General features: G+C 48.6%; 5 protein-coding genes across 5 annotated transcripts; 3 read left to right on the forward strand and 2 right to left on the reverse strand.

Moving 5' to 3' along the window:
• Positions 1 to 46: 46 nt before the first annotated feature.
• GUITHDRAFT_147761 (hypothetical protein) lies at positions 47 to 2,639 on the reverse strand (the record flags this gene model as incomplete). The annotated part of the gene is made up of 2 exons (XM_005820555.1): positions 47 to 386; positions 460 to 2,639. The coding sequence occupies 2 exons, from the start codon at positions 2,637 to 2,639 to the stop codon at positions 47 to 49; spliced, it is 2,520 nt and encodes an 839-aa protein (XP_005820612.1).
• A 236-nt stretch (positions 2,640 to 2,875) lies between these two features.
• On the reverse strand, positions 2,876 to 4,654 carry GUITHDRAFT_147762 (hypothetical protein; the record flags this gene model as incomplete). Its single annotated transcript, XM_005820556.1, has 3 exons — positions 2,876 to 3,835; positions 4,088 to 4,131; positions 4,330 to 4,654. The coding sequence occupies 3 exons, from the start codon at positions 4,652 to 4,654 to the stop codon at positions 2,876 to 2,878; spliced, it is 1,329 nt and encodes a 442-aa protein (XP_005820613.1).
• Positions 4,655 to 4,805: 151 nt separating this feature from the next.
• GUITHDRAFT_147763 (hypothetical protein) lies at positions 4,806 to 5,549 on the forward strand (the record flags this gene model as incomplete). Its single annotated transcript, XM_005820557.1, has 1 exon — positions 4,806 to 5,549. One exon carries the CDS (start codon positions 4,806 to 4,808, stop codon positions 5,547 to 5,549), a length of 744 nt encoding a protein of 247 aa, XP_005820614.1.
• A 33-nt stretch (positions 5,550 to 5,582) lies between these two features.
• On the forward strand, positions 5,583 to 5,993 carry GUITHDRAFT_120160 (hypothetical protein; the record flags this gene model as incomplete). The annotated part of the gene is made up of 1 exon (XM_005820558.1): positions 5,583 to 5,993. The coding sequence occupies one exon, from the start codon at positions 5,583 to 5,585 to the stop codon at positions 5,991 to 5,993; it is 411 nt and encodes a 136-aa protein (XP_005820615.1).
• A 16,182-nt stretch (positions 5,994 to 22,175) lies between these two features.
• GUITHDRAFT_147764 (hypothetical protein) lies at positions 22,176 to 22,721 on the forward strand (the record flags this gene model as incomplete). Its single annotated transcript, XM_005820559.1, has 1 exon — positions 22,176 to 22,721. The coding sequence occupies one exon, from the start codon at positions 22,176 to 22,178 to the stop codon at positions 22,719 to 22,721; it is 546 nt and encodes a 181-aa protein (XP_005820616.1).
• Positions 22,722 to 22,727: the final 6 nt, after the last annotated feature.

The following is a 22,727-nucleotide window of genomic DNA, read 5'->3' on the forward strand; positions in this document are numbered from 1 at the left end:
AGATACGAAGGAGTGTGGTTTATACCGAACGTAAATGACGTACACCCTACTTCTTGCGATACTCAATGAGAAAGTATGCAAACCAGTCTCGCAGCAGCATGATTGGCAAGCCAAACTGCCCGCTGAGCTTGTAAATGGTCTGCACCACCACTGATTTCTGCACGGCAACACTCGTCTTCATCTTCGGGGGTTCGGGGATGGTGGAGTTGGGCGGTTGCCGATCATCAGCCTTCGAGATCTGTGGCCACAAGTAACCGATGATCAACATGAGCTCATTGAAGAGCTGCAAGGTGATCACACATGCCACCAGTGTCATGATGATGAGACGTGACGAATCGTCGATTTCATCTTGAGCATGTGCGGGGGGAATGACCTGTCGGTTGTTCCTTGAATTGCGCGTAGACACCGGCATGGATTGCACATGCAGGCAACGCTGTCTTATATAGTAATCAAACTCACTTGTGGTTCTTGATGTAGATAACGCGGTTCTTGCCCGCGACGGACGCCTGGAATCGTTTCATTGCAGACTGGTTCATCTGGTGTACGGCAATGGCCTTGTTTCCAAAACGCACAACATACCTCGAGTTTCCACCTTGCTTGATCCATCCCTCTAACTCGTGCTCGTATTGCAAATCGCACACGGAAACGATGGGATGGCAGTCCTGGTTGTAGAACGAGTGCGTCAGTGGTGGGGAGAGGGGGCAATTGAAGAATCCCTCGAAGTTCTCGATGGGTGGCAGTGCATATCTCGCGATCTCCCGCATCTCCTTGATCTCGTCTTGATCATACGAGACTTGCAGACCCTGCATCTTGTTGTCAGACGCTGAGCATACCTTGCCAACCGTGACACCCAGCAGTGAATTCCCGATAGGGATCACGTTGCCGACGCATGCCACCACGTGCCAGAACACGCCGTCTATCTTCCCCACGTGCAACCAGGGCTTCACATCCTTGGACGGCGCCATCATGTTTGTGCAGGTGTTCAGCAGGCCGCAGTCCTGCATGAGCTCTGCTTGTGATGAATCCATATCCGCTCCGAGGTTGCCCCCGACCTGGTGTTGCATCGGTCTGTTTGCAACCTCGATGCGGATCGGGGCGGTGAGCTCCGTCAGGATGTCACCGTATTCGGTGTTGTCCTTGCCCCGTACGATCATCGCCGCGCAATGCCCCATGACCTGGTTTGCCGCCCCTTGCTTCTGCACTTGCTCGACGTTGGCCGCCTTCGCGCTCATCAGCACCAGCTTCATCTTGGTGTCATAGATGTGATCGCCAAATTCCGCACACTGCCGCAGCGTGTCCTGTACCTGCTCGCGCTTCCATTCCTTCGCGAGGGGGTGATTGCAGATCGCCTCGAGTGCCTGTGAGCGGAAATCCTTTGCCGAGATCCGTTGGAAGCCGGGGTTGGCGTCATAGAATGAATCCGCTGAGCCAGACAGACGCCAGCACAGGCGCCGCAGAAGCTCGAACTGTGTCTTGGCAAAGTTGGCACAGTCCTCGCAGTCTCCCTTGTAGTAATCGTTGACGTAGCCCTTGCGAGCATCCGCTGATACACCCGAGAACAGATCGGAGAGGGTTGCGTTGGCCTGCCTGAGGTAGACGTCACTGAAGGGGATCATGATGTCCTCCGAGAGCTTGTACCCCGTCACGCCCTGCCTCTTCTGCACCGGGTGCACCTTGCTCACGAACTTACCGTTCTTGTCCTCGTAGATCTCCATCACCATGTCATCTACATCGCCGTTGATCACCGGCTTCATGTCCGAGGCATAGGTGTAGTTGCTGGAGAAGAGCGGTCCGACATTGACAAGGCACGCATTCGCGGCTGCGGCCGTGATCTTGTCCTTGGGGCAGAGCCCGGTGGTCTTGAACAGCGCCGCCGCCGTCCCGAAGACGTCGATGAGCGATGCCCGTGTGACAGAGATCTTCTCATCGATGATGGGGTCGAGGTTGGTCAGCATGTCCATCATGGTGTTGCAGATGCTGCTCACAAAGGTGCCGGCGAGGATCCCCTCGGGGTGAGGCTTCAGCCCTTGCTGGGCGATGGAACCGTAGAAGTTCTCCGCGATTTGCGCCTGCTTGCAGTTGTACTGGTTGATGCGCTCCTGCGGCATGGGGATCAGCTTGCTCTCCATCTCCGAAAGCCTCTTCAATGCCTTCGCGTTGATGCCTGCATACTGCTTCTGTAGATCCTTCGGAAGGGGTATGGTCTCCACCACTACGCAGATGTCAGGTTGAACGGGATCGAATGCGATGCCCATGAAGGGCGTGCGGGTGTTGTGCTGCAGGCCATCGATGGCCGCTCTCAGCGGCACACGGTTGGTCGTCATGTGGATGTCCTTGACCGCATGCACCCCGTTGTCCCCACTCACCACCTCGTTCATGCTGGGCCCTTTGGTGATTGCCATGAGCTGCAGGTGCTGGATCTCTGCGGTTGCAAGATCGGCTGCGAAAACAAAGGTGTCGGGTGCGATCTTAGCCATCGGGTGTGAGGCATGCCCATTGATCCAGCCCATGGCATGCTCTATGATGGAGAATTTCTCCTCCTTGTACGTGCAGTAGATGCGAAGCGCGCATATGAATGGGGTTTCCCCCGTTGGTTTTGGGTGGGTGTTGCTGACCGACAGCGCAATCCGTGCCGCCATTTGACTTGTGAGGCTTGTTTAGTTTTATATAGTGTGTTCAGTCATCGGTCTGTGGCAAAATCTACCTCGTTGCCCGGGCACCCACGCTTGCTATATAAATTTTATGCTTTGCTTGCTTGAAAATCATGAGTCAGCATGTTGTTTTGGATCCTCTACTGGATCGTTTGTCTGTTCTCCTTGGTGTCAGGAAGCAATGGGCATATGAGTTGATGTTTGGATTGAGATCGGATAGTGCATCAGAGTGGATGACTGCCGTGGAAGGCCTCAATTCTGAAAACACAATTGACTTCATCTCGTACAATGTATGCCCAGTCCTGGATCAGTTCACTCTTTGTGCGAGTGAGGTCAGTCTTGAGGACAAAGCGAAGTTCAATCGAGGGATGGACAGAGCCTCCATGATGACCCAGTTCCTTCTTTGCCGGTATCTGAAGCATGATGAGGATGTGGAGACCATCCTTGTAAATCGTCGATTGCTCACACAAACAAGCACTCGTCCCTGTAGTCGACCCACAATCCTCCAGATTCGTAATCATTCCCGTAGCGCTGTATGATCCTACCGGGCACCACTGCGGGGAGTTGTCAAAGGCCGTGCACTGAGAGCTGGCCGTGGCGGTGGTGACGCCGGTGGTCTTCTGGTCGGAGCATAGGGTGCAGTCTTTCAAGAGATAAAACACTGCGTTCTTGTTGTTCGCATTAGCAGCATTGGTACCACTTGTTGCAATCCATTGATATGCAGCCCCGCCACAATCACGGAATGAACCAACAGTACTATCATAATTACAAGAAGTCCAAGCATTTGTGTCTGCGAGGTAATCGGCCTCTGATCCATAGAGTTTGAAATGAAGATTCAGTTTGTTTCTATCACTTGCCCAACTGTAAAGCATATTCTTGGAGACACTCCAGTCCGCATCCACCGGCAAGATCCGCTTGTAGAAGATGAGCCAATGCGTCAAGGCACAGTCATAACAAACCCTCACAATCGTCCCATAGGTATTACTGGCAACAAGCTGCTGAAACGCAAGGTCCCAACTCGCAACCGGCGCGCTCGCAGCCCCATTGACGTCAGGGCTGATGCCCGGGAAGCCCTTGCTGGCGACAAGTTGAGGATAGAACGCATAGAGAGGATTCGGGTTGTAGCTGTTCTGGAGGCAGCCGGTGGGATAGTACAGTGGGAAATAATGCTGTTCCATATCAAACTGTGTAAATGGAAAGTCATAAACGCGAAAATCGTCAATATATCCATTGAAATCACGGTCAAGTGCTGGTCTATTGCCGATATAAAACTGTGGAGATGCACCAGTATTAGTTACTGGAGGACTGAAAGTTTGAGTACGTATTTTTTGTCCATTGATCCATATATTACACACTACTGTCGTATCACATGTTATAACCAAGAAGAACCATTGATTCTGCAGAGCATAATCATTGTTACTTGCAGAGATACTTACATATGAAGAACCCATATAACTCAAACCACCATACATATCATTATCTGTTCCAAGTTGCATCATATTAAATGTATTTGAACTATCTGTAAATTCAAACAAACGACCATACCCATATGCATCAGATGCCGCAAGAAAATTATACCAAAAGGATACTGTAAATCCGTTCTGTTTGAACAAAGAAAAAAAATCCAAAGATGCAGGAATGACTAATGCATACGAACCTCCCTGAAAACGAGCAGAACCTGAACCTCTTCTGCCAATGGAGTACACAGGTGCTGTAGACGGGACAGTTGCATGTCTTCCATTCCCAGAACTATCCTTGCCCAGATCACCCACATCCTCAAACTGGTAGCTGACCAACGGCTTATACTCCAGGCAATCATACACGGACGTCTTGCCGGTAGAATTCGTGGTGGTCATGTGGGGGCATCGAACGCAGTTGGTCGTCCCAGAGCCCGTGCCGGAGCCGTCATCGTAGTAGCCGATGTTACAGCTGGACTGCGCATCCACCCCAGCCACCAACCACGCGACAACCACAAGGGCACCCCACTTCAACCCGCAACCCATCCTAACGCAACTCCCACGCCCGCAACTGATATATGTGCAGCCCGCGGGGGGCCGGGGGGAATACACAGTGGTGACGATGGACACCGGGGAGCTGACGATGAAAGCAGCGACGAACGACTCAAAAAACGGGCGGGACCCCTTCGACGTCTCGATGGTGGGGAGGGCGCGGGGGGGCCTCCGGCTGCCTCTGCAGGGGGCTGTACAGAGGGGGGTCACAATGCAGCCAACCACGGCGATGGCCGCGCAGATGCAACTCAGGCAGGGCCCCAGGATGGCCCCGACGCCGGACAAGATCAGCGCGCCGAGCAGCAAGGACGGGGACTCCGTGGCGAGCGGGGCATCGACAGTGTGCCTCACGGAGGACTCGAAGCACCCGGAGATTGTGCGCACAGGGTATATCCTATCCCTGACTGCGGTGATCCTCACCGTATGCGTCCTCGAGAGCAAGGGGAATGTCTACGCGCTGAACCTTGCGATCCTGACGGCGCTCCCGCTGCTCTCGGCAACCGCGGTGCTGCACAGCTACTCGATGAACCGACTGCGGCTCTCGGTCCTCGCGGCGGTGGCGACAACCCTCTCTGCCTGGGCGGCGATATCCATCCTGGTCAATGACAACACGCTATCCCTGCTGAGACACATACCCGGGATGGCGCTGCTCAACGCCTTCTTCTACCTGATGTCGACGCGCTGGAGGCGAATCATCTCCGTCGTCTGCAGTGTCCTAATCCTCCTCTGCATCGCGATGAGCGCAATCATCGATGCCACCCTGCCATCGAAGCAGGTGATCGTACTCTTGACGATCCTGATCTTCTTCCTGCTCTTCGTGCAGAGCAACATCGCTGTCACACCTGGCCCATGCAAGAAGAGCGATGGCTGCAGCCTGGGGATGGTCTGACGCGATATAAACTGCACCGAGAGACTGTTTAGAATGGCTTACACTATCGCCTTTGCCGGGATCCAGGTGCTGGCGGCGATTGCGTTCATCATCGTGACGTCCAAGATCGTCGGCCCGACGCTCTTCTGGTACGACACGCACATACAGCAGCACACAATGGAGCAGTTTGCCATCGGAAATCTCTCCTACATCCTGATCCCCAATATGGACACGCGGGACCTCGTCGCCTCTATCGGCACGCCCTACAAGAACACGATCTTCTACATGAGGATGGAGCCGGTGTCCTTCAGCCTTGTCCCAGTGCTCCTCCTGACTGCCTACACCGTCCTGACACTCTTCAAGACACCGGAGAGCAAGCAGGCGCACAAGAAGATCAGCAATGACGACAGCTACACGCAGGAGACGATAGAAAAACCCTGGATTTTCAACTCAATTTCCAGTTGAGTTTCGACCTCGAAAAAAATCCTATACGTATAAATACGTTGCAAGTTTTTTCTTCCCGGCTTCTCTCCCATATCATTCTATACCTCCCCGCGACCCCTCGGCTCAAGAGGCTCATAACCTGTTTCCACGGGCCCGGACGGCCCGGACGGGCCTGGAGCTCGCCGGAGAGGCCCGGAATATGCCCAAAGGATGTCAATCAGGCCGATCCAAAGCAAAGAGACATAATCAGGACTTTTTGGAGAGATTTCCGATCAATTAGTACATGAACTGGTTTATAGGTAGAAAAACCCTGGATTTTCAACTCAATTTCCAGTTGAGTTTCGACCTCGAAAAAAATCCTATACGTATAAATACGTTGCAAGTTTTTTCTTCCCGGCATCTCTCCCACAGGTTTATAGGTAGAAAAACCCTGGATTTTCAACTCAATTTCCAGTTGAGTTTCGACCTCGAAAAAAATCCTATACGTATAATCACCATCACAGGGATACGTTGCAATCGAAACCGGGTTGTGAAATACCCTAAGCTATCTGCGATGCATGACAGGGAAACTGAGTTGGAGTAGATGGATGGAGATTACACACAAGACGACAGGGAATCATCATCCGACGGTGACTGGATTGTTCAAAAGCCGTACAGTCACCAGTGAGCTCAAGAACATATGTTTTCACGATGATGGCTGATAGGCTCGCAAGACATACAGTGCATTTTAGCAGTGGGCTGCTCGATTGCTTGAAACCACGATGATCCACAGCACTATCGAATGATAACAAGCAAGTCCAGTGGTTCGTGAAGGATTCTTCATCCGGTTTTCAAGGATGTGTAATGAGCCGCTGCCAAGCAGATGATACGGTCACAGCAAACACGAGCACTTTGAAGATGCTGATATTCCAGGCTGTACAGCATTTATGATGTGGCTACATGTCACATGCTTCTTGGTTAACACAAAAGTAACTTCGCCAGGCAAAAGATGGAACGTCGTCAGGATTACAAGGAGGTCGGTTGTGCTTTTACCCAGATTGAAACGCTTGTAATAAAGATATGATCACCTGAATGTGGAATTCTGTTTATTGATTCACAGTGTTTGTCGTTCGTTTACAATCATCGAGTGCTTGCTCTGTTGAACAAGGCACCCCTCTGTAGAGCCAAATGCGACAAGAACACTACTGTTGCATGGTAGCATTGCGAACTGTCCAAACAAGGCAGGATTGATTCGAAGAACATCTCATTTATTGATATCAGATTCATCTGCACATTGTTTCATTTCTAACTAGGTTTCTGCAGCGTTGTGGAAATGTCATGACAGAGGAAGAACTTAGTTGCAGTGCAGAAAAATCATCCAACGTCATGAAACATGGAAATGCAATTGTCAATGCACTTGATCATGGGTATAGTGATTCATGATCAACAACGATGATTCAAAGTCATCTATCCTGGCAGGTAAAGAAATCCTTTGTGCAAACGTCTCTTCATGCATCATTGAACGGTTGAGCATGTAAAGCTTTCTCTATAGAAAAGTGAGGTGCATGAATCCTGACCGTAAGACTAGAAGAATTCAAAGTGAGTGATGACATGAGAACACATATCTAGACAGCAAAGTCGCTTAAGGTACAGTTTGATATACAAATTTCTCACAAATCATGCATTTGAGCTCAACGTTCAACCTACGGCAATTTGAAAGAAGGGTCAATCAGAGTTGATTCTGTTCAATGGTGAATCTATCATTAGTTGCTTAGCTGTTCATGAAAATTTCATCTTGTCTTCAAAGAATATTTTCAAGTACACACGCGGATTGTTTGTACCTATGTCTCTTTGCTTTGGATCGGCCTGATTGACATCCTTTGGGCATATTCCGGGCCTCTCCGGCGAGCTCCAGGCCCCATGCCGTTTACTTTCAGGCCTTTCGTTAATTTGGCCCTGAAATTTTTCGGTAGAGTGTTTTTTTTTTATAGGCGTGCTATTTTGAGAAACGAGCCAGAAACCCCGCTTAATAGTACCCATACGTTTTAGTTTATTTCTACACTCCAATCTCCGGACACTTAGCCTCCTGGCGGGCCTCCAGGGGGTCTGAGGCGGGGCTGAAGGCTGCAGTCGGTCTACTGACGGGCCCGGCCGGCAGGATCCGTCGAGAAACAGGGGGGTCAAGGGAGGTTTTCTTCCCCCTGGGAGAAATGTCCTATGGGTTTTTGGATCTGCGATATAAAAAAGTCTTGTCTCGGTCACGTGATGTGTCACGTGACCGGTCAGGTGAGCCTGTCAGCCGGGTCACGGCCCCTGTCAGCCGGCTGACATGTCACGGGCCTGCTGACACGGTCCGCTGACCGGTCACGGCCGCCCGGAGAGATCAGGCCCCCGGCCAATCTCCGGACACTTAGCCTCCTGGCGGGCCTCCAGGGGGTCTGAGCATAGCGTTGCTTTTTCGGCCGGGCGCTCATAGGAAAAATTGGCAAGATTTTTTTTTTTTCGAAGGGCCTGTGGGGTCCCTTCATTTCATGCCATGTGGGAGTACCCTACTTTGAGAAGGCGTGTAGGAGGGTACTCGCTCTTAGGAAAATCGTTGCTGCGCAGGGCCAAAGAGGGGTAGGGTGATTTGAATTTGGTTGCTTGGACACCTCACCACGCCAAACCAAAGTAAAAGTACGAATTTTAGAAGTATCTGTGGTACCAACTTAATATTGCAGCGTTTATATGGTACAAAACGAGGGCCAAACTGGTCGGAACTTCGACTTCCAAGAACCCCTCCGTTTGACTTTCGTTGGGGGGTGGGGTGGGTATGGAGCACCCTCAACTACCCACCTTCGAACCAGTTTGAAACTCTGTGATAGGGGGTGGGGGGTAGCCCCCATTTCTCATTCCCCAAGCCCCCTCTCCCTGGACGAGCAAGAGGCGATGAAATGGTGCCTTCCTGACTCGCGAGGATGAACCTTGATATTGAGAGACTTCGAATCCAACCCAACTGAGATAGAAATGAGATGAAGATCTCATATCATACCTGTAAGAGATGATCGAGCTTCTTTCTCAACGAATCATCCATCGTGTACTGGAATATGCACCCTAATCAGGACTTTTTGGAGAGATTTCCGATCAATTAGTACATGAACTGGTTTATAGGTAGAAAAACCCTGGATTTTCAACTCAATTTCCAGTTGAGTTTCGACCTCGAAAAAAATCCTATACGTATAAATACGTTGCAAGTTTTTTCTTCCCGGCTTCTCTCCCATATCATTTTATACCTCCCCGCGACCCCTCGGCTCAAGCGCCACACTGGCATTTTGTCGGGAGGCTCATAACCTGTTTCCACGGGCCCGGACGGCCCGCACGGGCCTGGAGCTCGCCGGAGAGGCCCGGAATATGCCCAAAGGATGTCAATCAGGCCGATCCAAAGCAAAGAGACATAATCAGGACTTTTTGGAGAGATTTCCGTTCAATTACTCATAACGTCGCGGAGCCCCACTGCAAACATACCCCCAGATCCCCTCCCACCTTCCATCTGAGGTCATGGAGAGGCTCATTTGCCTCCATCTAGACTGATCTGATACCTCCTTGTGTCATCCGACTCATATATATACTCAGCGAGACGGGCCCGCAGGGCCCGCACTCATGAACGTCCCGGAGCCCCACTGCAAACATACCCCCAGATCCCCTCCCACCTTCCATCTGAGGTCATGGAGAGGCTCATTGGCCTCCATCATGCCATTTAGACTGATCTGATACCTCCTTGTGTCATCCGACTCATATTCGGGAAGAAAAAACTTGCAACGTATTTATACGTATAGGATTTTTTTCGAGGTCGAAACTCAACTGGAAATTGAGTTGAAAATCCTAATCAGCAAGAACTTTCGCTCCCGCAGCATCAAGAATTCATCGAATTGGTCGAATTGGTTGTCTTGAGGAGGCTCATCATCGCCAATGGCGGGAACAGTGCTGAAAGAGGGGAAACAGAATCTGGAAATGTCAACCGCGTCGGTTCAATTCTCAAATGAAAATGACTTATAGTTACGCTACGCAATTCAGCGCTTTCAAAAAAAACCGAAAAAAGGATCATTTCTAATGAAAGTCTACATTCTTCGTTCAAAGAAGTGTATTGCGTTTCTTGTATTTTGTTGTTCTGTGATGGTTTTGAACATATTTCACTTTACTTCCAAACAAAGACACCCTATCATGCAGGTCTTTGAAGCTCAGATGCAGCAGTGTGTACGCAAAAAACTTATCCTTCGAAGAAACTGTTTGCAAATTCCTAACGAGACACCTGAAAGGTTGCTACGAGATTTGTTGCCAATTAACCCCTCTCTGGTTTATGATGTTGGTGCAAATGTAGGACATTTCACCGTGATTGCAGGCGAGCTAGGTCACTCTGTTGTTTCTTTCGAAGCAAATCCCAAGACATGTAGCCAACTAAGGGAAAAAATCAATTCTCATAGACTAAAATCTGTGCAAGTGTACTGCGTTGCAGTAGGTAACAATAATTCCGAGGTCCAGGTTGACACGAGCAGTCTGGATAGCGCCAGTACAAGTGTAATCGCAGGAGACAGTTCTTCAGCTTCTGCTGAGGTTCAAATGGTAAAAATGAAAACTTTGGATTCTATCTCTATCAACCACACGATTTTTCTTTTGAAATCTGACACACAAGGATATGAGCTAGAGGTTCTCAAGGGCGCACTTAAGACGCTGCAAAGGTCTCGCCCGATAATTCTTGTCGAGCTGTCTTATTCTCTGTTGAACAAGATTGGAAACACTCGACCTTCAGCAGTTGCAAACTTTCTCTATGCTCATTTGGATTACCTGTGTACGTACTTGGCAGTGCATACAAAGATTTCGACAGCGAAATATGGGATCATCGAGGATTTCCAATTTTTGAGTGAGGAGTGCATTATTCCAACTTACATGATGGACAAACTACTGCTAAGACCTTACAACAAAGCAAACAATACTGGTTGGACTGATTTATTGTGTTTTGATCCGTTGAAATTAATTCATCTTGTGGAGTACGAGTCATCTCGACTTCTAAGAGATCTCCGATATCGTGTAAGAACTTTGAGTCATTTTTGTGCAAACTAGTCATATCCAACCTTGCTCAGTCAGTCGATGAAAGCCTAGCAATCTGGTGCATGTTGCGCGCTGTGTGTTACACACTATGGGTGGTGAAAAAGATAGTGCATCGAAGACAGCAACACACAAGACTTACCTGTACTACAGCAAGCTCTCAGCACCTGCAAGACAGCGCTATCAGCAATACATCAAATCTAGGAAGCTTACCTGGAACAAAAGCACCTTGCAATATCACGTGACCTAATGGGGCGACTTCTACAAACCCCCATTGCTCCTACAGAACAGCACGCAGCATAAAATGTGCACTTCTGACTGTGCAACGTGAAGCCTGGCGAACTTGGAAGGAACACTCCGCACCTCTTCGTGATCAGCAACTTGAGAACACCTTACAGGTTACCACGCGCGAACCGACATCCAAGGCAAAATGCTCCTGGACACCGAAAGGATGCAATTCGGCGATTCTAAACATCGCCACTCTCTCAGTTAAGAGTCAAGATCTGATACAAGATTCTCAAGAGTTGCATGAACGAAGTACTTCAGTGCCAAGCTCTCGTCTCGCAGCACCAAAATAACAAGGGACACAAATTCTCTTCCTACAATAAGTCCTCGAGTACAACAACTTCTGAGGAAAACTGCACATGATTATCTTTTCTTTGCCTCGGTCCATAGGTCGGAAAACGCAACAGATCGTCAGCCCCGTGGGACTAAGCAAGAAACATCTTTACTGACTGAAACGGCGGGCTTACCCTTCGGGGCCTCGGGGAGCCTAACGATGTAGCTCATCCTGCAATTATTTCTGGTGACGGGTGACGAACCCGCTCTTCACATGGTGACGAACCCGCTCTTCGCTCAATCCCTGGTAGCAGCGAGCACAGCAGGTGTGGCCGATAGTCGTAAAATCCACGTTGGGTCTTGGATATGCCCGATATCGTTCTTCATCCCGCAAACCCCCACCTCACACTCCCGCACTTGTTGGAGCATATCTCAGCGAGTAATGGTCGGATGGAGGTCTAAAGCTCAAGCGACAGCTTAGGCATCAGAGCGTGGTTTGCATCCTTCATCCCCCAACCCCCCCTCCCCCCCCCCCCCTTACACTCCCGCACTTGTTGGAGCATATCTCATTTGATGATTACACGGTTTCACCGGGCCCTGCGGGCCCGCCTCAGTATATACATGAGTCGGATGACACAAGGAGGTATCAGATCAGTCTAGATGGGGGCCAATGAGCCTCTCCATGACCTCAGATGGAAGGTGGGAGGGGATCTGGGGGTATGTTTGCGGTGGGGCTTCCGACGTTATGAGTTTTTTGTAAGGCGGGCCGTGCGGGCCCGCCTCAGTATATATGACAGAAGGAGGTATCAGATCAGTCTAGATGGAGACCGTACCAATGAGCCTCTCCATGACCTCAGATGGAAGGTGGGAGGGGATCTGGGGGTATGTTTGCGGTGGGGCTCCCGACGTTATGAGTTTTTTGTAAGGCGGGCACTGCGGGCCCGCCTCAGTATATACATGAGTCGGATGACACAAGGAGGTATCAGATCAGTCTAGATGGAGGCCAATGAGCCTCTCCATGACCTCAGATGGAAGGTGGGAGGGGATCTGGGGGTATGTTTGCGGTGGGGCTTCCGACGTTATGAGTTCTTTGCGGGCCGTGCGGGCCCGCCTCAGATTGAATATGAGTCGGATGACACAAGGAGGTATCAGATCAGTCTAGATGGAGGCCAATGAGCCTCTCCATGACCTCTGATGGAAGGTGGGAGGGGATCTGGGGGTATGTTTGCGGTGGGGCCCCCGACGTTATGAGTTTTTTGTAAGGCGGGCACTGCGGGCCCGCCTCAGTATATACATGAGTCGGATGACACACTGAGGAAAAAAAGGCCTGGAGCTTGTCGGAGAGGCCCGGAATATGCCCAAAGGATGTCAATCAGGCCGATCCAAAGGACGGGCCCGGACGGCCCGCACGGGCCTGGAGCTCGCCGGAGAGGCCCGGAATATGCCCAAAGGAAACAGGTTATGAGCCTCTTGAGCCGAGGGGTCGCGGGGAGGTATAAAACCTCCGATGTCAATCAGGCCGATCCAAAGCAAAGAGACATAATCAGGACTTTTTGGAGAGATTTCCGATCAATTAGTACTGGCATTTTGTCGGGAGGCTCATAACCTGTTTCCAAACGCCCGGGCCGGCCCGCACGGGCCTGGAGCTCATTCTGGGGTCAAACCGCGTTGGTTTTTGCCCTATATCTTCAAGGGGGTGGTGCATGGGAAAATGGGGGTACACGGCGTGTGATTTGCGCAGGTTGAAATTTTGTACTGTTGAAATTCAAACCATATTCAAAACCGTGATTAAAAGTGATTTTGGAAGTTTAGCTTATCGTTTCTTGGTACCTTCTAAAATGTTTTAATTCTACACGCCTCCACCCACTACCCCAGCGCGTCTCCCCTCACCATTCTGCTCTCATGTCGCGAAGCTCTTCTCTGCCGATCCTTGTCTTCAGTGTTTGAGTTTTGTGCGAGCATGTTTGCCCAAGTTGCAGTCACTTGCAGCAGGTGAGCCTCATCAATATTTCTCTTCGTCAAACCCGCTGTGCCGGTTGGTGAAAATGTTACAATGCCATAATCTGTTTTCAAAGTTTGGTTTGTTGAACGCATCCATTGATGGGGACGAGTATACCACGAACACACACGAGCATGAAGAGACTCGAAAGTATTTTGTGAGAGGAAAAGGTGCAAATGAAGTCATTACATCACACAGGTAGAGAGTTCTTCTGTGGATTGTTCATTTTTTAATCGTTGTGAACAAGTAGCAAAAGCATGGCGATGTTGATAACTAGGTTCTGAATGGTTGCAGCTGAAACGCACATGATTACAAGATTCCAAGACCTTTATTCCACGAAGACCTTCATCTTCATGTACTGGATGGAATATCATATTTATGAGAGATGCTTCACTGTGCCACATGACTTGTTCACATCATGTTTGTACTTCTCCGCCTTTGAATGATGCATCTCTTGTTGCATGACTTAAAAACCACTTTGTGAAGATGCATAGTCTTGTATATATCCATGTCCACATGCTCAAAGCCTTGCCACTTTGTGACAAACAATATTGAAAAATCTTGAAGACAGCAAACCCAACGGCACGGTGTTGGATGGCAGTGCACCTACAGCATGTGCTTCGATTCTGTTGTGCGCGCACCATATGCTATTGTGGTTGTCATTATCATTGACTGGGAGTCCGTGTCAATTTGCTGGTAGTTCGACATCCTGAGATAAATGCTTCGAATGAATAATAAATGTCAAATCAGATATCACCTCCAACCTTGATTCTACATTCATGTCAGTCTGATTGCAACGCACAATGGATTCTTGCATGCAAGCTGACAAGCTCGAGACTTGATCTCTGATATGATCTGAGGCTTAATTGGACGTCAACAGCTCCGCCATTAGGGAAGCAAAGCAAAGTTCATGCATTTCACCAAATGTGCGAACATGCAAAAGACTTGAGTGAGGAGAGTTTGGAGAGAGGAGGGGAGATACTTCAACAAGAGCTTCGTGAGAGTCAAGTAATTGGCATATTTCAAAGATTCAAATATCATCAAACTTTTTCTGAACGTGTGAAGCAACGATGTAACGAAGCGTACAGAAGACATGCCGAGGAGGGAGTCAAGTGAGATGTGATTGCGCCTTAATTAAGTGAACTCGTCATTGTCTTACAGATATTATTATTCAGTTCACTTTTCAGATAAAGTACATTACTCTGAGAGCCCAGAAGTCTTGAAGAGAACATTGATGATACGATTGACTTAGTCGTCGGACATGTAGGATGACGAACTCATGCAGATTGATCCACTCCTGCAAGATCACCAAGTAAGAATTTATGCTGGATTCTTGATGCCAAGTGTACCTTGCGATCATCTTCTTACTCGGCAGTCCTTCACCTGTGCTCATGGTGGCAGCTCGCTGACCTGGCTGCTGTGCTCGCCCGGCGGCTCAGCATGACGGTGTGCGATTTGACGATGGGAATGATGGGGAGTGTTTCCCCACCCTCATCGATAGGGTGGGTCATCAAAATTGTTTTAGATGGTACAAAACAGCAGTTATAAACCGTTACTCAGTACAACTGCTTGTACCACGGATTCGAATAAACAATTCATTACCGTTAAAACAAATGGACACGCCAGTTCAAAATTTGAAGCACCCCTACCACTGATATTACCGAGCACCACCCCTCAAAAACGATGGGGTACACCACCACCGGTATCCTATGAGAACAGCATACGCATTCCTCTTTTGCGTTAATAAAGACCAACGCGGTTTGACCCCAGAATGGCTCGCCGGAGAGGCCCGGAATATGCCCAAAGGATGTCAATCAGGCCGATCCAAAGCAAAGAGACATAATCAGGACTTTTTGGAGAGATTTCCGATCAATTAGTACATGAACTGGTTTATAGGTAGAAAAACCCTGGATTTTCAACTCAATTTCCAGTTGAGTTTCGACCTCGAAAAAAATCCTATACGTATAAATACGTTGCAAGTTTTTTCTTCCCGGCTTCTCTCCCATATCATTCTATACCTCCCCGCGACCCCTCGGCTCAAGAGGCTCATAACCTGTTTCCACGGGCCCGGACGGCCCGCACGGGCCTGGAGCTCGCCGGAGAGGCCCGGAATATGCCCAAAGGATGTCAATCAGGCCGATCCAAAGCAAAGAGACATAATCAGGACTTTTTGGAGAGATTTCCGATCAATTAGTACATGAACTGGTTTATAGGTAGAAAAACCCTGGATTTTCAACTCAATTTCCAGTTGAGTTTCGACCTCGAAAAAAATCCTATACGTATAAATACGTTGCAAGTTTTTTCTTCCCGGCTTCTCTCCCATATCATTCTATACCTCCCCGCGACCCCTCGGCTCAAGAGGCTCATAACCTGTTTCCACGGGCCCTTTTTTCTTCCCGGCTTCTCTCCCATATCATTCTATACCTCCCCGCGACCCCTCGGCTCAAGAGGCTCATAACCTGTTTCCACGGGCCCGGACGGCCCGCACGGGCCTGGAGCTCGCCGGAGAGGCCCGGAATATGCCCAAAGGATGTCAATCAGGCCGATCCAAAGCAAAGAGACATAATCAGGACTTTTTGGAGAGATTTCCGATCAATTAGTACATGAACTGGTTTATAGGTAGAAAAACCCTGGATTTTCAACTCAATTTCCAGTTGAGTTTCGACCTCGAAAAAAATCCTATACGTATAAATACGTTGCAAGTTTTTTCTTCCCGGCTCCCTCGGCTCAAGAGGCTAATAACCTGTTTCCACGGGCCCTTTTTTCTTCTGGCGGCTTCTCTCCCATATCATTCTATACCTCCCCGCGACCCCTCGGCTCAAGAGGCTCATAACCTGTTTCCACGGGCCCGGACGGCCCGCACGGGCCTGGAGCTCGCCGGAGAGGCCCGGAATATGCCCAAAGGATGTCAATCAGGCCGATCCAAAGCAAAGAGACATAATCAGGACTTTTTGGAGAGATTTCCGATCACTTAGTACATGAACTGGTTTATAGGTAGAAAAACCCTGGATTTTCAACTCAATTTTCAGTTGAGTTTCGACCTGCAAAAATATCTATACGTATAAATACGTTGCAAGTTTTTTCTTCCCGGCTTCTCTCCCATATCATTTTATACCTCCCCGCGACCCCTCGGCTCAAGAGGCTCATAACCTGTTTCCACGGGCCCGGACGGCCCGCACGGGCCTGGAGCGCCCAAAGGATGTCAATCAGGCCGATCCAAAGCAAAGAGACATAATCAGGACTTTTTGGAGAGATTTCCGATCAATTAGTACATGAACTGGTTTATAGGTAGAAAAACCCTGGATTTTCAACTCAATTTCCAGTTGAGTTTCGACCTCGAAAAAAATCCTATACGTATAAATACGTTGCAAGTTTTTTCTTCCCGGCTTCTCTCCCATATCATTTTATACCTCCCCGCGACCCCTCGGCTCAAGAGGCTCATAACCTGTTTCCACGGGCCCGGACGGCCCGCACGGGCCTGGAGCTCGCCGGAGAGGCCCGGAATATGCCCAAAGGATGTCAATCAGGCCGATCCAAAGCAAAGAGACATAATCAGGACTTTTTGGAGAGATTTCCGATCAATTAGTACATGAACTGGTTTATAGGTAGAAAAACCCTGGATTTTCAACTCAATTTCCAGTTGAGTTTCGACCTCGAAAAAAATCCTATACGTATAAATACGTTGCAAGTTTTTTCTTCCCGGCTTCTCTCCCATATCATTCTATACCTCCCCGCGACCCCTCGGCTCAAGAGGCTCATAACCTGTTTCCACGGGCCCTTTTTTCTTCCCGGCTTCTCTCCCATATCATTCTATACCTCCCCGCGACCCCTCGGCTCAAGAGGCTCATAACCTGTTTCCACGGGCCCGGACGGCCCGCACGGGCCTGGAGCTCGCCGGAGAGGCCCGGACATAGCGTTGACATTTTGCTTTGTCTGCTTTGGGCTGTATGTTTTCCCGTGAGGGGGTTGTTCTGCTTTCTATGAGGATTGGGGGGTGGCGTGTTTGAGGATTTGAATTAGGGTCCAAATTTCAGGTTTATAACTCTGATGTTGTTTTGCAATAAGATATTTTAGACTGTATTGTGGAATGGTTGAGTATAAACAGAGAAGCAGGGCTGCACCCCAGAAGTTACAGCGAGATCATGGGGTAGTCTACTAACTAATTTTTAGAGCCTTCTTATGGTACAATTTTATAAACAAGTTTGAACGACCTCTCTACACGCCATGAGCCTCCCCTTGTTCGGGGCACGTCGCACCGCTCTGTACTGCCCTAACCATGGCTCGCAAACAGCAAGCCCGCGGCAGCATGTGCAGACATCAGATGTTCACCGAACATCCTCATGGGAAATTCCTGAGGTGTAGAGATGATGATCCTTGAGGTGTGCTTCGTACAGTGCGTGAATCTCACGAAAAATCGTTTGGTGAGCGAAGAGCATCAATAATACAAGTGAAAACCACCATCACAGGGATACGCTGCAATCGAAACCGGGTTGTGAACTACCCTAAGCTTTCTGCGATGCATGACAGGGAAACTGAGTTGGAGAAGATGGATGGAGATTACACACAAGACGACAGGGAATCATCATCCGACGGTGACTGGATTGTTCAAAAGCCGTACAGTCACCAGTGAGCTCAAGAACACATGTCTTCACGATGATGGCTGATAGGCTCGCAAGAAATACAGTGCATTTTAGCAGTGAGCTGCTCGATTGCTTGAAACCACGATGATCCACAGCACTATCGAATGATAACAAGCAAGTCCAGTGGTTCGTGAAGGATTCTTCATCCGGTTTTCAAGGATATGTTGGAACGATGAAACATGTTGCAAATCACCAAGGTCTATGCCATTTCATCACATGATGCATCATCTAAATATTACTGGTGTGAACTTGCATCAGATCGTGTGTTCGTCAATGAGCGCTGCAAAGCAGATGATACATTCACAGCAAACACGAGCACTTTGAAGATGCTGATATTCCAGGCCGTACAGCATTTATGATGTGGCTACATGTCACATGCTTCTTGGTTAACACAGAAATAACTTGGTCAGGCAAAAGATGGAACGTCGTCAGGATTACAAGGAGGTCGGTTGTGCTTTTACCCAGATTGAAACGCTTGTAATAAAGATATGATCACCTGAATGTGGAATTCTGTTTATTGATTCACAGTGTTTGCGGTTCGTTTACAATCATCGAGTGCTTGTTCTGTTGAACAAGGCACCCCTCTGTACAGCCAAATGCGACAACAACTCTACTGTTGCATGGTAGCATTGCGAACTGTCCAAACAAGGCAGGATTGATTCGAAGAACATCTCATTTATTGATATCAGATTCATCTGCACATTGTTTCATTTCTAACTCGGTTTCTGCAGCGTTATGGAAATGTCATGACAGAGGAAGAAGTTGCAGTGCAGAAACATCATCCAAGGTCATGAAACATGGAAATGCGATTGTCAATGCACTTGATCATGGATATAGTGATTCATGATCAACAACGATTATTTAAAGTCATCTATCCTGGCAGGTAAAGAAATCCTTTGTGCAAACGTCTCTTCATGCATCATTGAACGGTTGAGCATGTAAAGCTTTCTCTATAGAAAAGTGAGGTGCATGAATCCTGAACGTAAGACTAGAAGAATTCAAAGTGAGTGATGACATGAGAACACATATCTAGACAGCAAAGTCGCTTAAAGTACAAATTTTGATACAAATTTCTCACAAATCATGCATTTGTGCTCAACGTGCAACCTACGGCAATTTGAAAGAAGGGTCAATCAGAGTTGATTCTGTTCAATGGTGAATCTATTATTAGTTGCTTAGCTGTTCATGAAAATTTCATCTTGTCTTCGAAGAATATTTGCAAGCACACTCGCGGATTGTTTGAACCTAGGGTGCATATTCCAGTACACGATGGATGATTCAAACCTTGGCCCAACCTGCAGAGTTGAGTAAGAAGCTCGATCATATCTTACAGGTATGATATGAGATCTCCATCTCATTCCTATCTCAGTTGGGTTGGATTCGAAGTCTCTCAATATCAAGGTTCATCCTCGCGAGTCAGGAAGGCACCATTTCATCGCCTCTTGCTCGTCCAGGGAGAGGGGGCTTGGGGAATGAGAAAAGGGGGCTACCCCCCACCCCCTATCACAGAGTTTCAAACTGTTTCAAAGGTGGGTAGTTGAGGGTGCTCCGTACCCACCCCACCCCCCAACGAAAGTCAAACGGAGGGGTTCTCGGAAGTCGAAGTTCCGACCAGATTGGCCCTCGTTTTGTACCATATAAACGCTGCAATATTAAGTTGGTACCACAGATACTTCTAAAATTCGTACTTTTACTTTGGTTTGGCGTGGTGAGGTGTCCAAGCAACCAAATTCAAATCACCCTACCCCTCTTTGGCCCTGCGCAGCAACGATTTTCCTAAGAGCGAGTACCCTCCCACACGCCTCCTCAAAGTAGGGTACTCCCATATGGCATGAAATGAAGGGACCCCTCAGGCCCTTCGAAAAAAAAAAATATTGCCAATTTTTCCTATGAGCGCCCGGCCGGAAAAGCAACGCTATGATATGCCCAAAGGATGTCAATCAGGCCGATCCAAAGCAAAGAGACATAATCAGGACTTTTTGGAGAGATTTCCGATCAATTAGTACATGAACTGGTTTATAGGTAGAAAAACCCTGGATTTTCAACTCAATTTCCAGTTGAGTTTCGACCTCGAAAAAAATCCTATACGTATAAATACGTTGCAAGTTTTTTCTTCCCGGCTTCTCTCCCATATCATTCTATACCTCCCCGCGACCCCTCGGCTCAAGAGGCTCATAACCTGTTTCCACGGGCCCGGACGGCCCGCACGGGCCTGGAGCTCGCCGGAGAGGCCCGGAATATGCCCAAAGGATGTCAATCAGGCCGATCCAAAGCAAAGAGACATAATCAGGACTTTTTGGAGAGATTTCCGATCAATCTGGTTTATAGGTAGAAAAACCCTGGATTTTCAACTCAATTATGACATTCAGAGCATTTTCGAACATATCATGATCTTCCTGCTGCTTGTCCTTATCGACAGCCTCGTTGGGAGCTTCCTGCTGACTGTCATTATTAACAGCCTCCTTGGGAGCTTCTTGCTTGTCCTTATTGACAGCCTCCTTGGGAGCTTCCTGCTGTTTGTCCTTATTGACAGTCTCCTTAAGAGCTTCCTGTTTGTCCTTATTGACAACCTCCTTGGGAGCTTCCTGCTGTTTGTCCTTATTGACAGCCTCCTTGGGAGCTTCCTGTTTGTCCTTATTGACAGCCTCTTTGGGAGCTTCCTGCTGTTTGTCCTGATTGACAACCTCCTTGGGAGCTTCATGCTGTTTGTCCTTATTGACAGCCTCCTTGGGAACTTCCTGTTTGTCCTTATTGACAGCCTCTTTGGGAGCTTCCTGCTTGTCCTTATTGACAGCCTCTTTGGGAGCGTCCTGCTGCTTGCCCTGTTTGGTAGTACCCACAGAAGAAACAGCCTTCTGTTCCTTTAGCTTATTCTGCTTGTCTACCAATGCAGAGAAAACTTCACTTTCTTCGTCTTCTTCGTCGTCCTCACCCTCCTCATCTTCCTCATCCCCTTTCTCATCTTCTTTATCATCATCATCTTCCGACGAAGAATCTATAACCTCCATTTGCTTTTTGGATTGCTCTGTATCATCATTCGAAGACATGGCAACCTCGAGCGTTGATCCCACTGTCCGCTTAGGAATGTCCTTGATATAAACATCGTTGTGTTTGCGGAAGACTAATGAATTGACCAGAACATCAGGTTGCGACTTCATACACTGCTTCACGATATCGATGAGCACAGCATTACATGAGTCGTCAACCTGATTGGCATGCGAACTGCACAAAGAGAATGCAAAGAACTTCTTTACCTCGGTAGGACTTTTCAGACTTTCCACATTGAATGACTTATCCTTTCTGGTAAGAGTTCGAGTCACCAATGCCATGGAACAGCCCTTGTATACTCTGTCGCCGTCGGATGCGCACAGCAAGCAGCGAGCTTGGAATTCTTTCTCCTTGTACTTGTCAGGGTATGAAAGCTTCTTGATGTTATGCTTCACAGTAAAAGCAGCAGGCGGAACCATGTCAAGACATGGAAGGCATTTCTCGGCGACTGAACTTCTCTTGACAAAGAACACATGATTGTGCTGCTTACTCTCTTCAGAAGATGTCACTGTCTTGAACCAATCCTTGAATTCCCACCCATAGCTAACACTAAAGGCTTCATCATACTGAATCTGTTCGGATGCAGTAAACATGACACCTTGAGACTCAAAGATGTCTGGGGCCTTTGTCCGTACACGGTGGGTAGCGGTAGCTTTCACCTTGGAGTTGTTCTTGGGTGACATTGCGTGGCGACGGATCGTGGTTGTGCCGCCACCAGAAGAGATGGGGATCAAATAGAGGGGCGGCCTTTCCCCCCTATTTTTTTTAAGAGGGGGGGGGTGGGTGGTAGTTTTTTTAAAAAATAACTCAATTTAAAAAAACACCCTACCCTACCCGATTTAAAAAAAATTAATCAAAATCACAGAAGGGTGTCTCTGACAGCAACTAACTCACATCATGCAAGAAGACAAGGAGAAGGATCTGTTCCAGCGCTTCACCAAGCTGTTCCTGGTAGGTGAAAACCTGAGAGACATGATGGTTTACATGTGTAATACCTGCACCTCTGATGTTCAAGATCCGATAACCCATACCATCTGCATCTTCCTCTCCACCCCAGTGAGGATCAGCATCACAAAGATCGGTCTGGCTCCATTTCAGGGTTTCAACACGGCGATATTTCCCTTCTTTTGCATGCGAGAAGAGCAAAAACATCTTCTCCTCGAAATACTCCAATTTATGCAGGAGAACAGCAGGGCGACGCTTTCAACGCAGATGGGCGGGGGCGGGATGGCAACGCTGAAGCCCGACGGGCAACGCATCTACCTCGACACATCCGAAGTCATCTTCCAGTTCTTCCAGGCCACGAAGGAGTCCGAGAGGACGGGGATGAAAGCACATGTCAGGGACAAGGTCTGCAACATCATCCTTCAAAGGGTATGCAGCGCAGTTCATATCCCCCGGCGGACGCTGAACGAGATCATGGAGAGGGCAAGGGAATTGTGAATCATT

The sequence above is a fragment of the Guillardia theta genome (genome assembly GCF_000315625.1).
Source record: "Guillardia theta CCMP2712 unplaced genomic scaffold GUITHscaffold_172, whole genome shotgun sequence".
NCBI lineage: Eukaryota > Cryptophyceae > Pyrenomonadales > Geminigeraceae > Guillardia > Guillardia theta.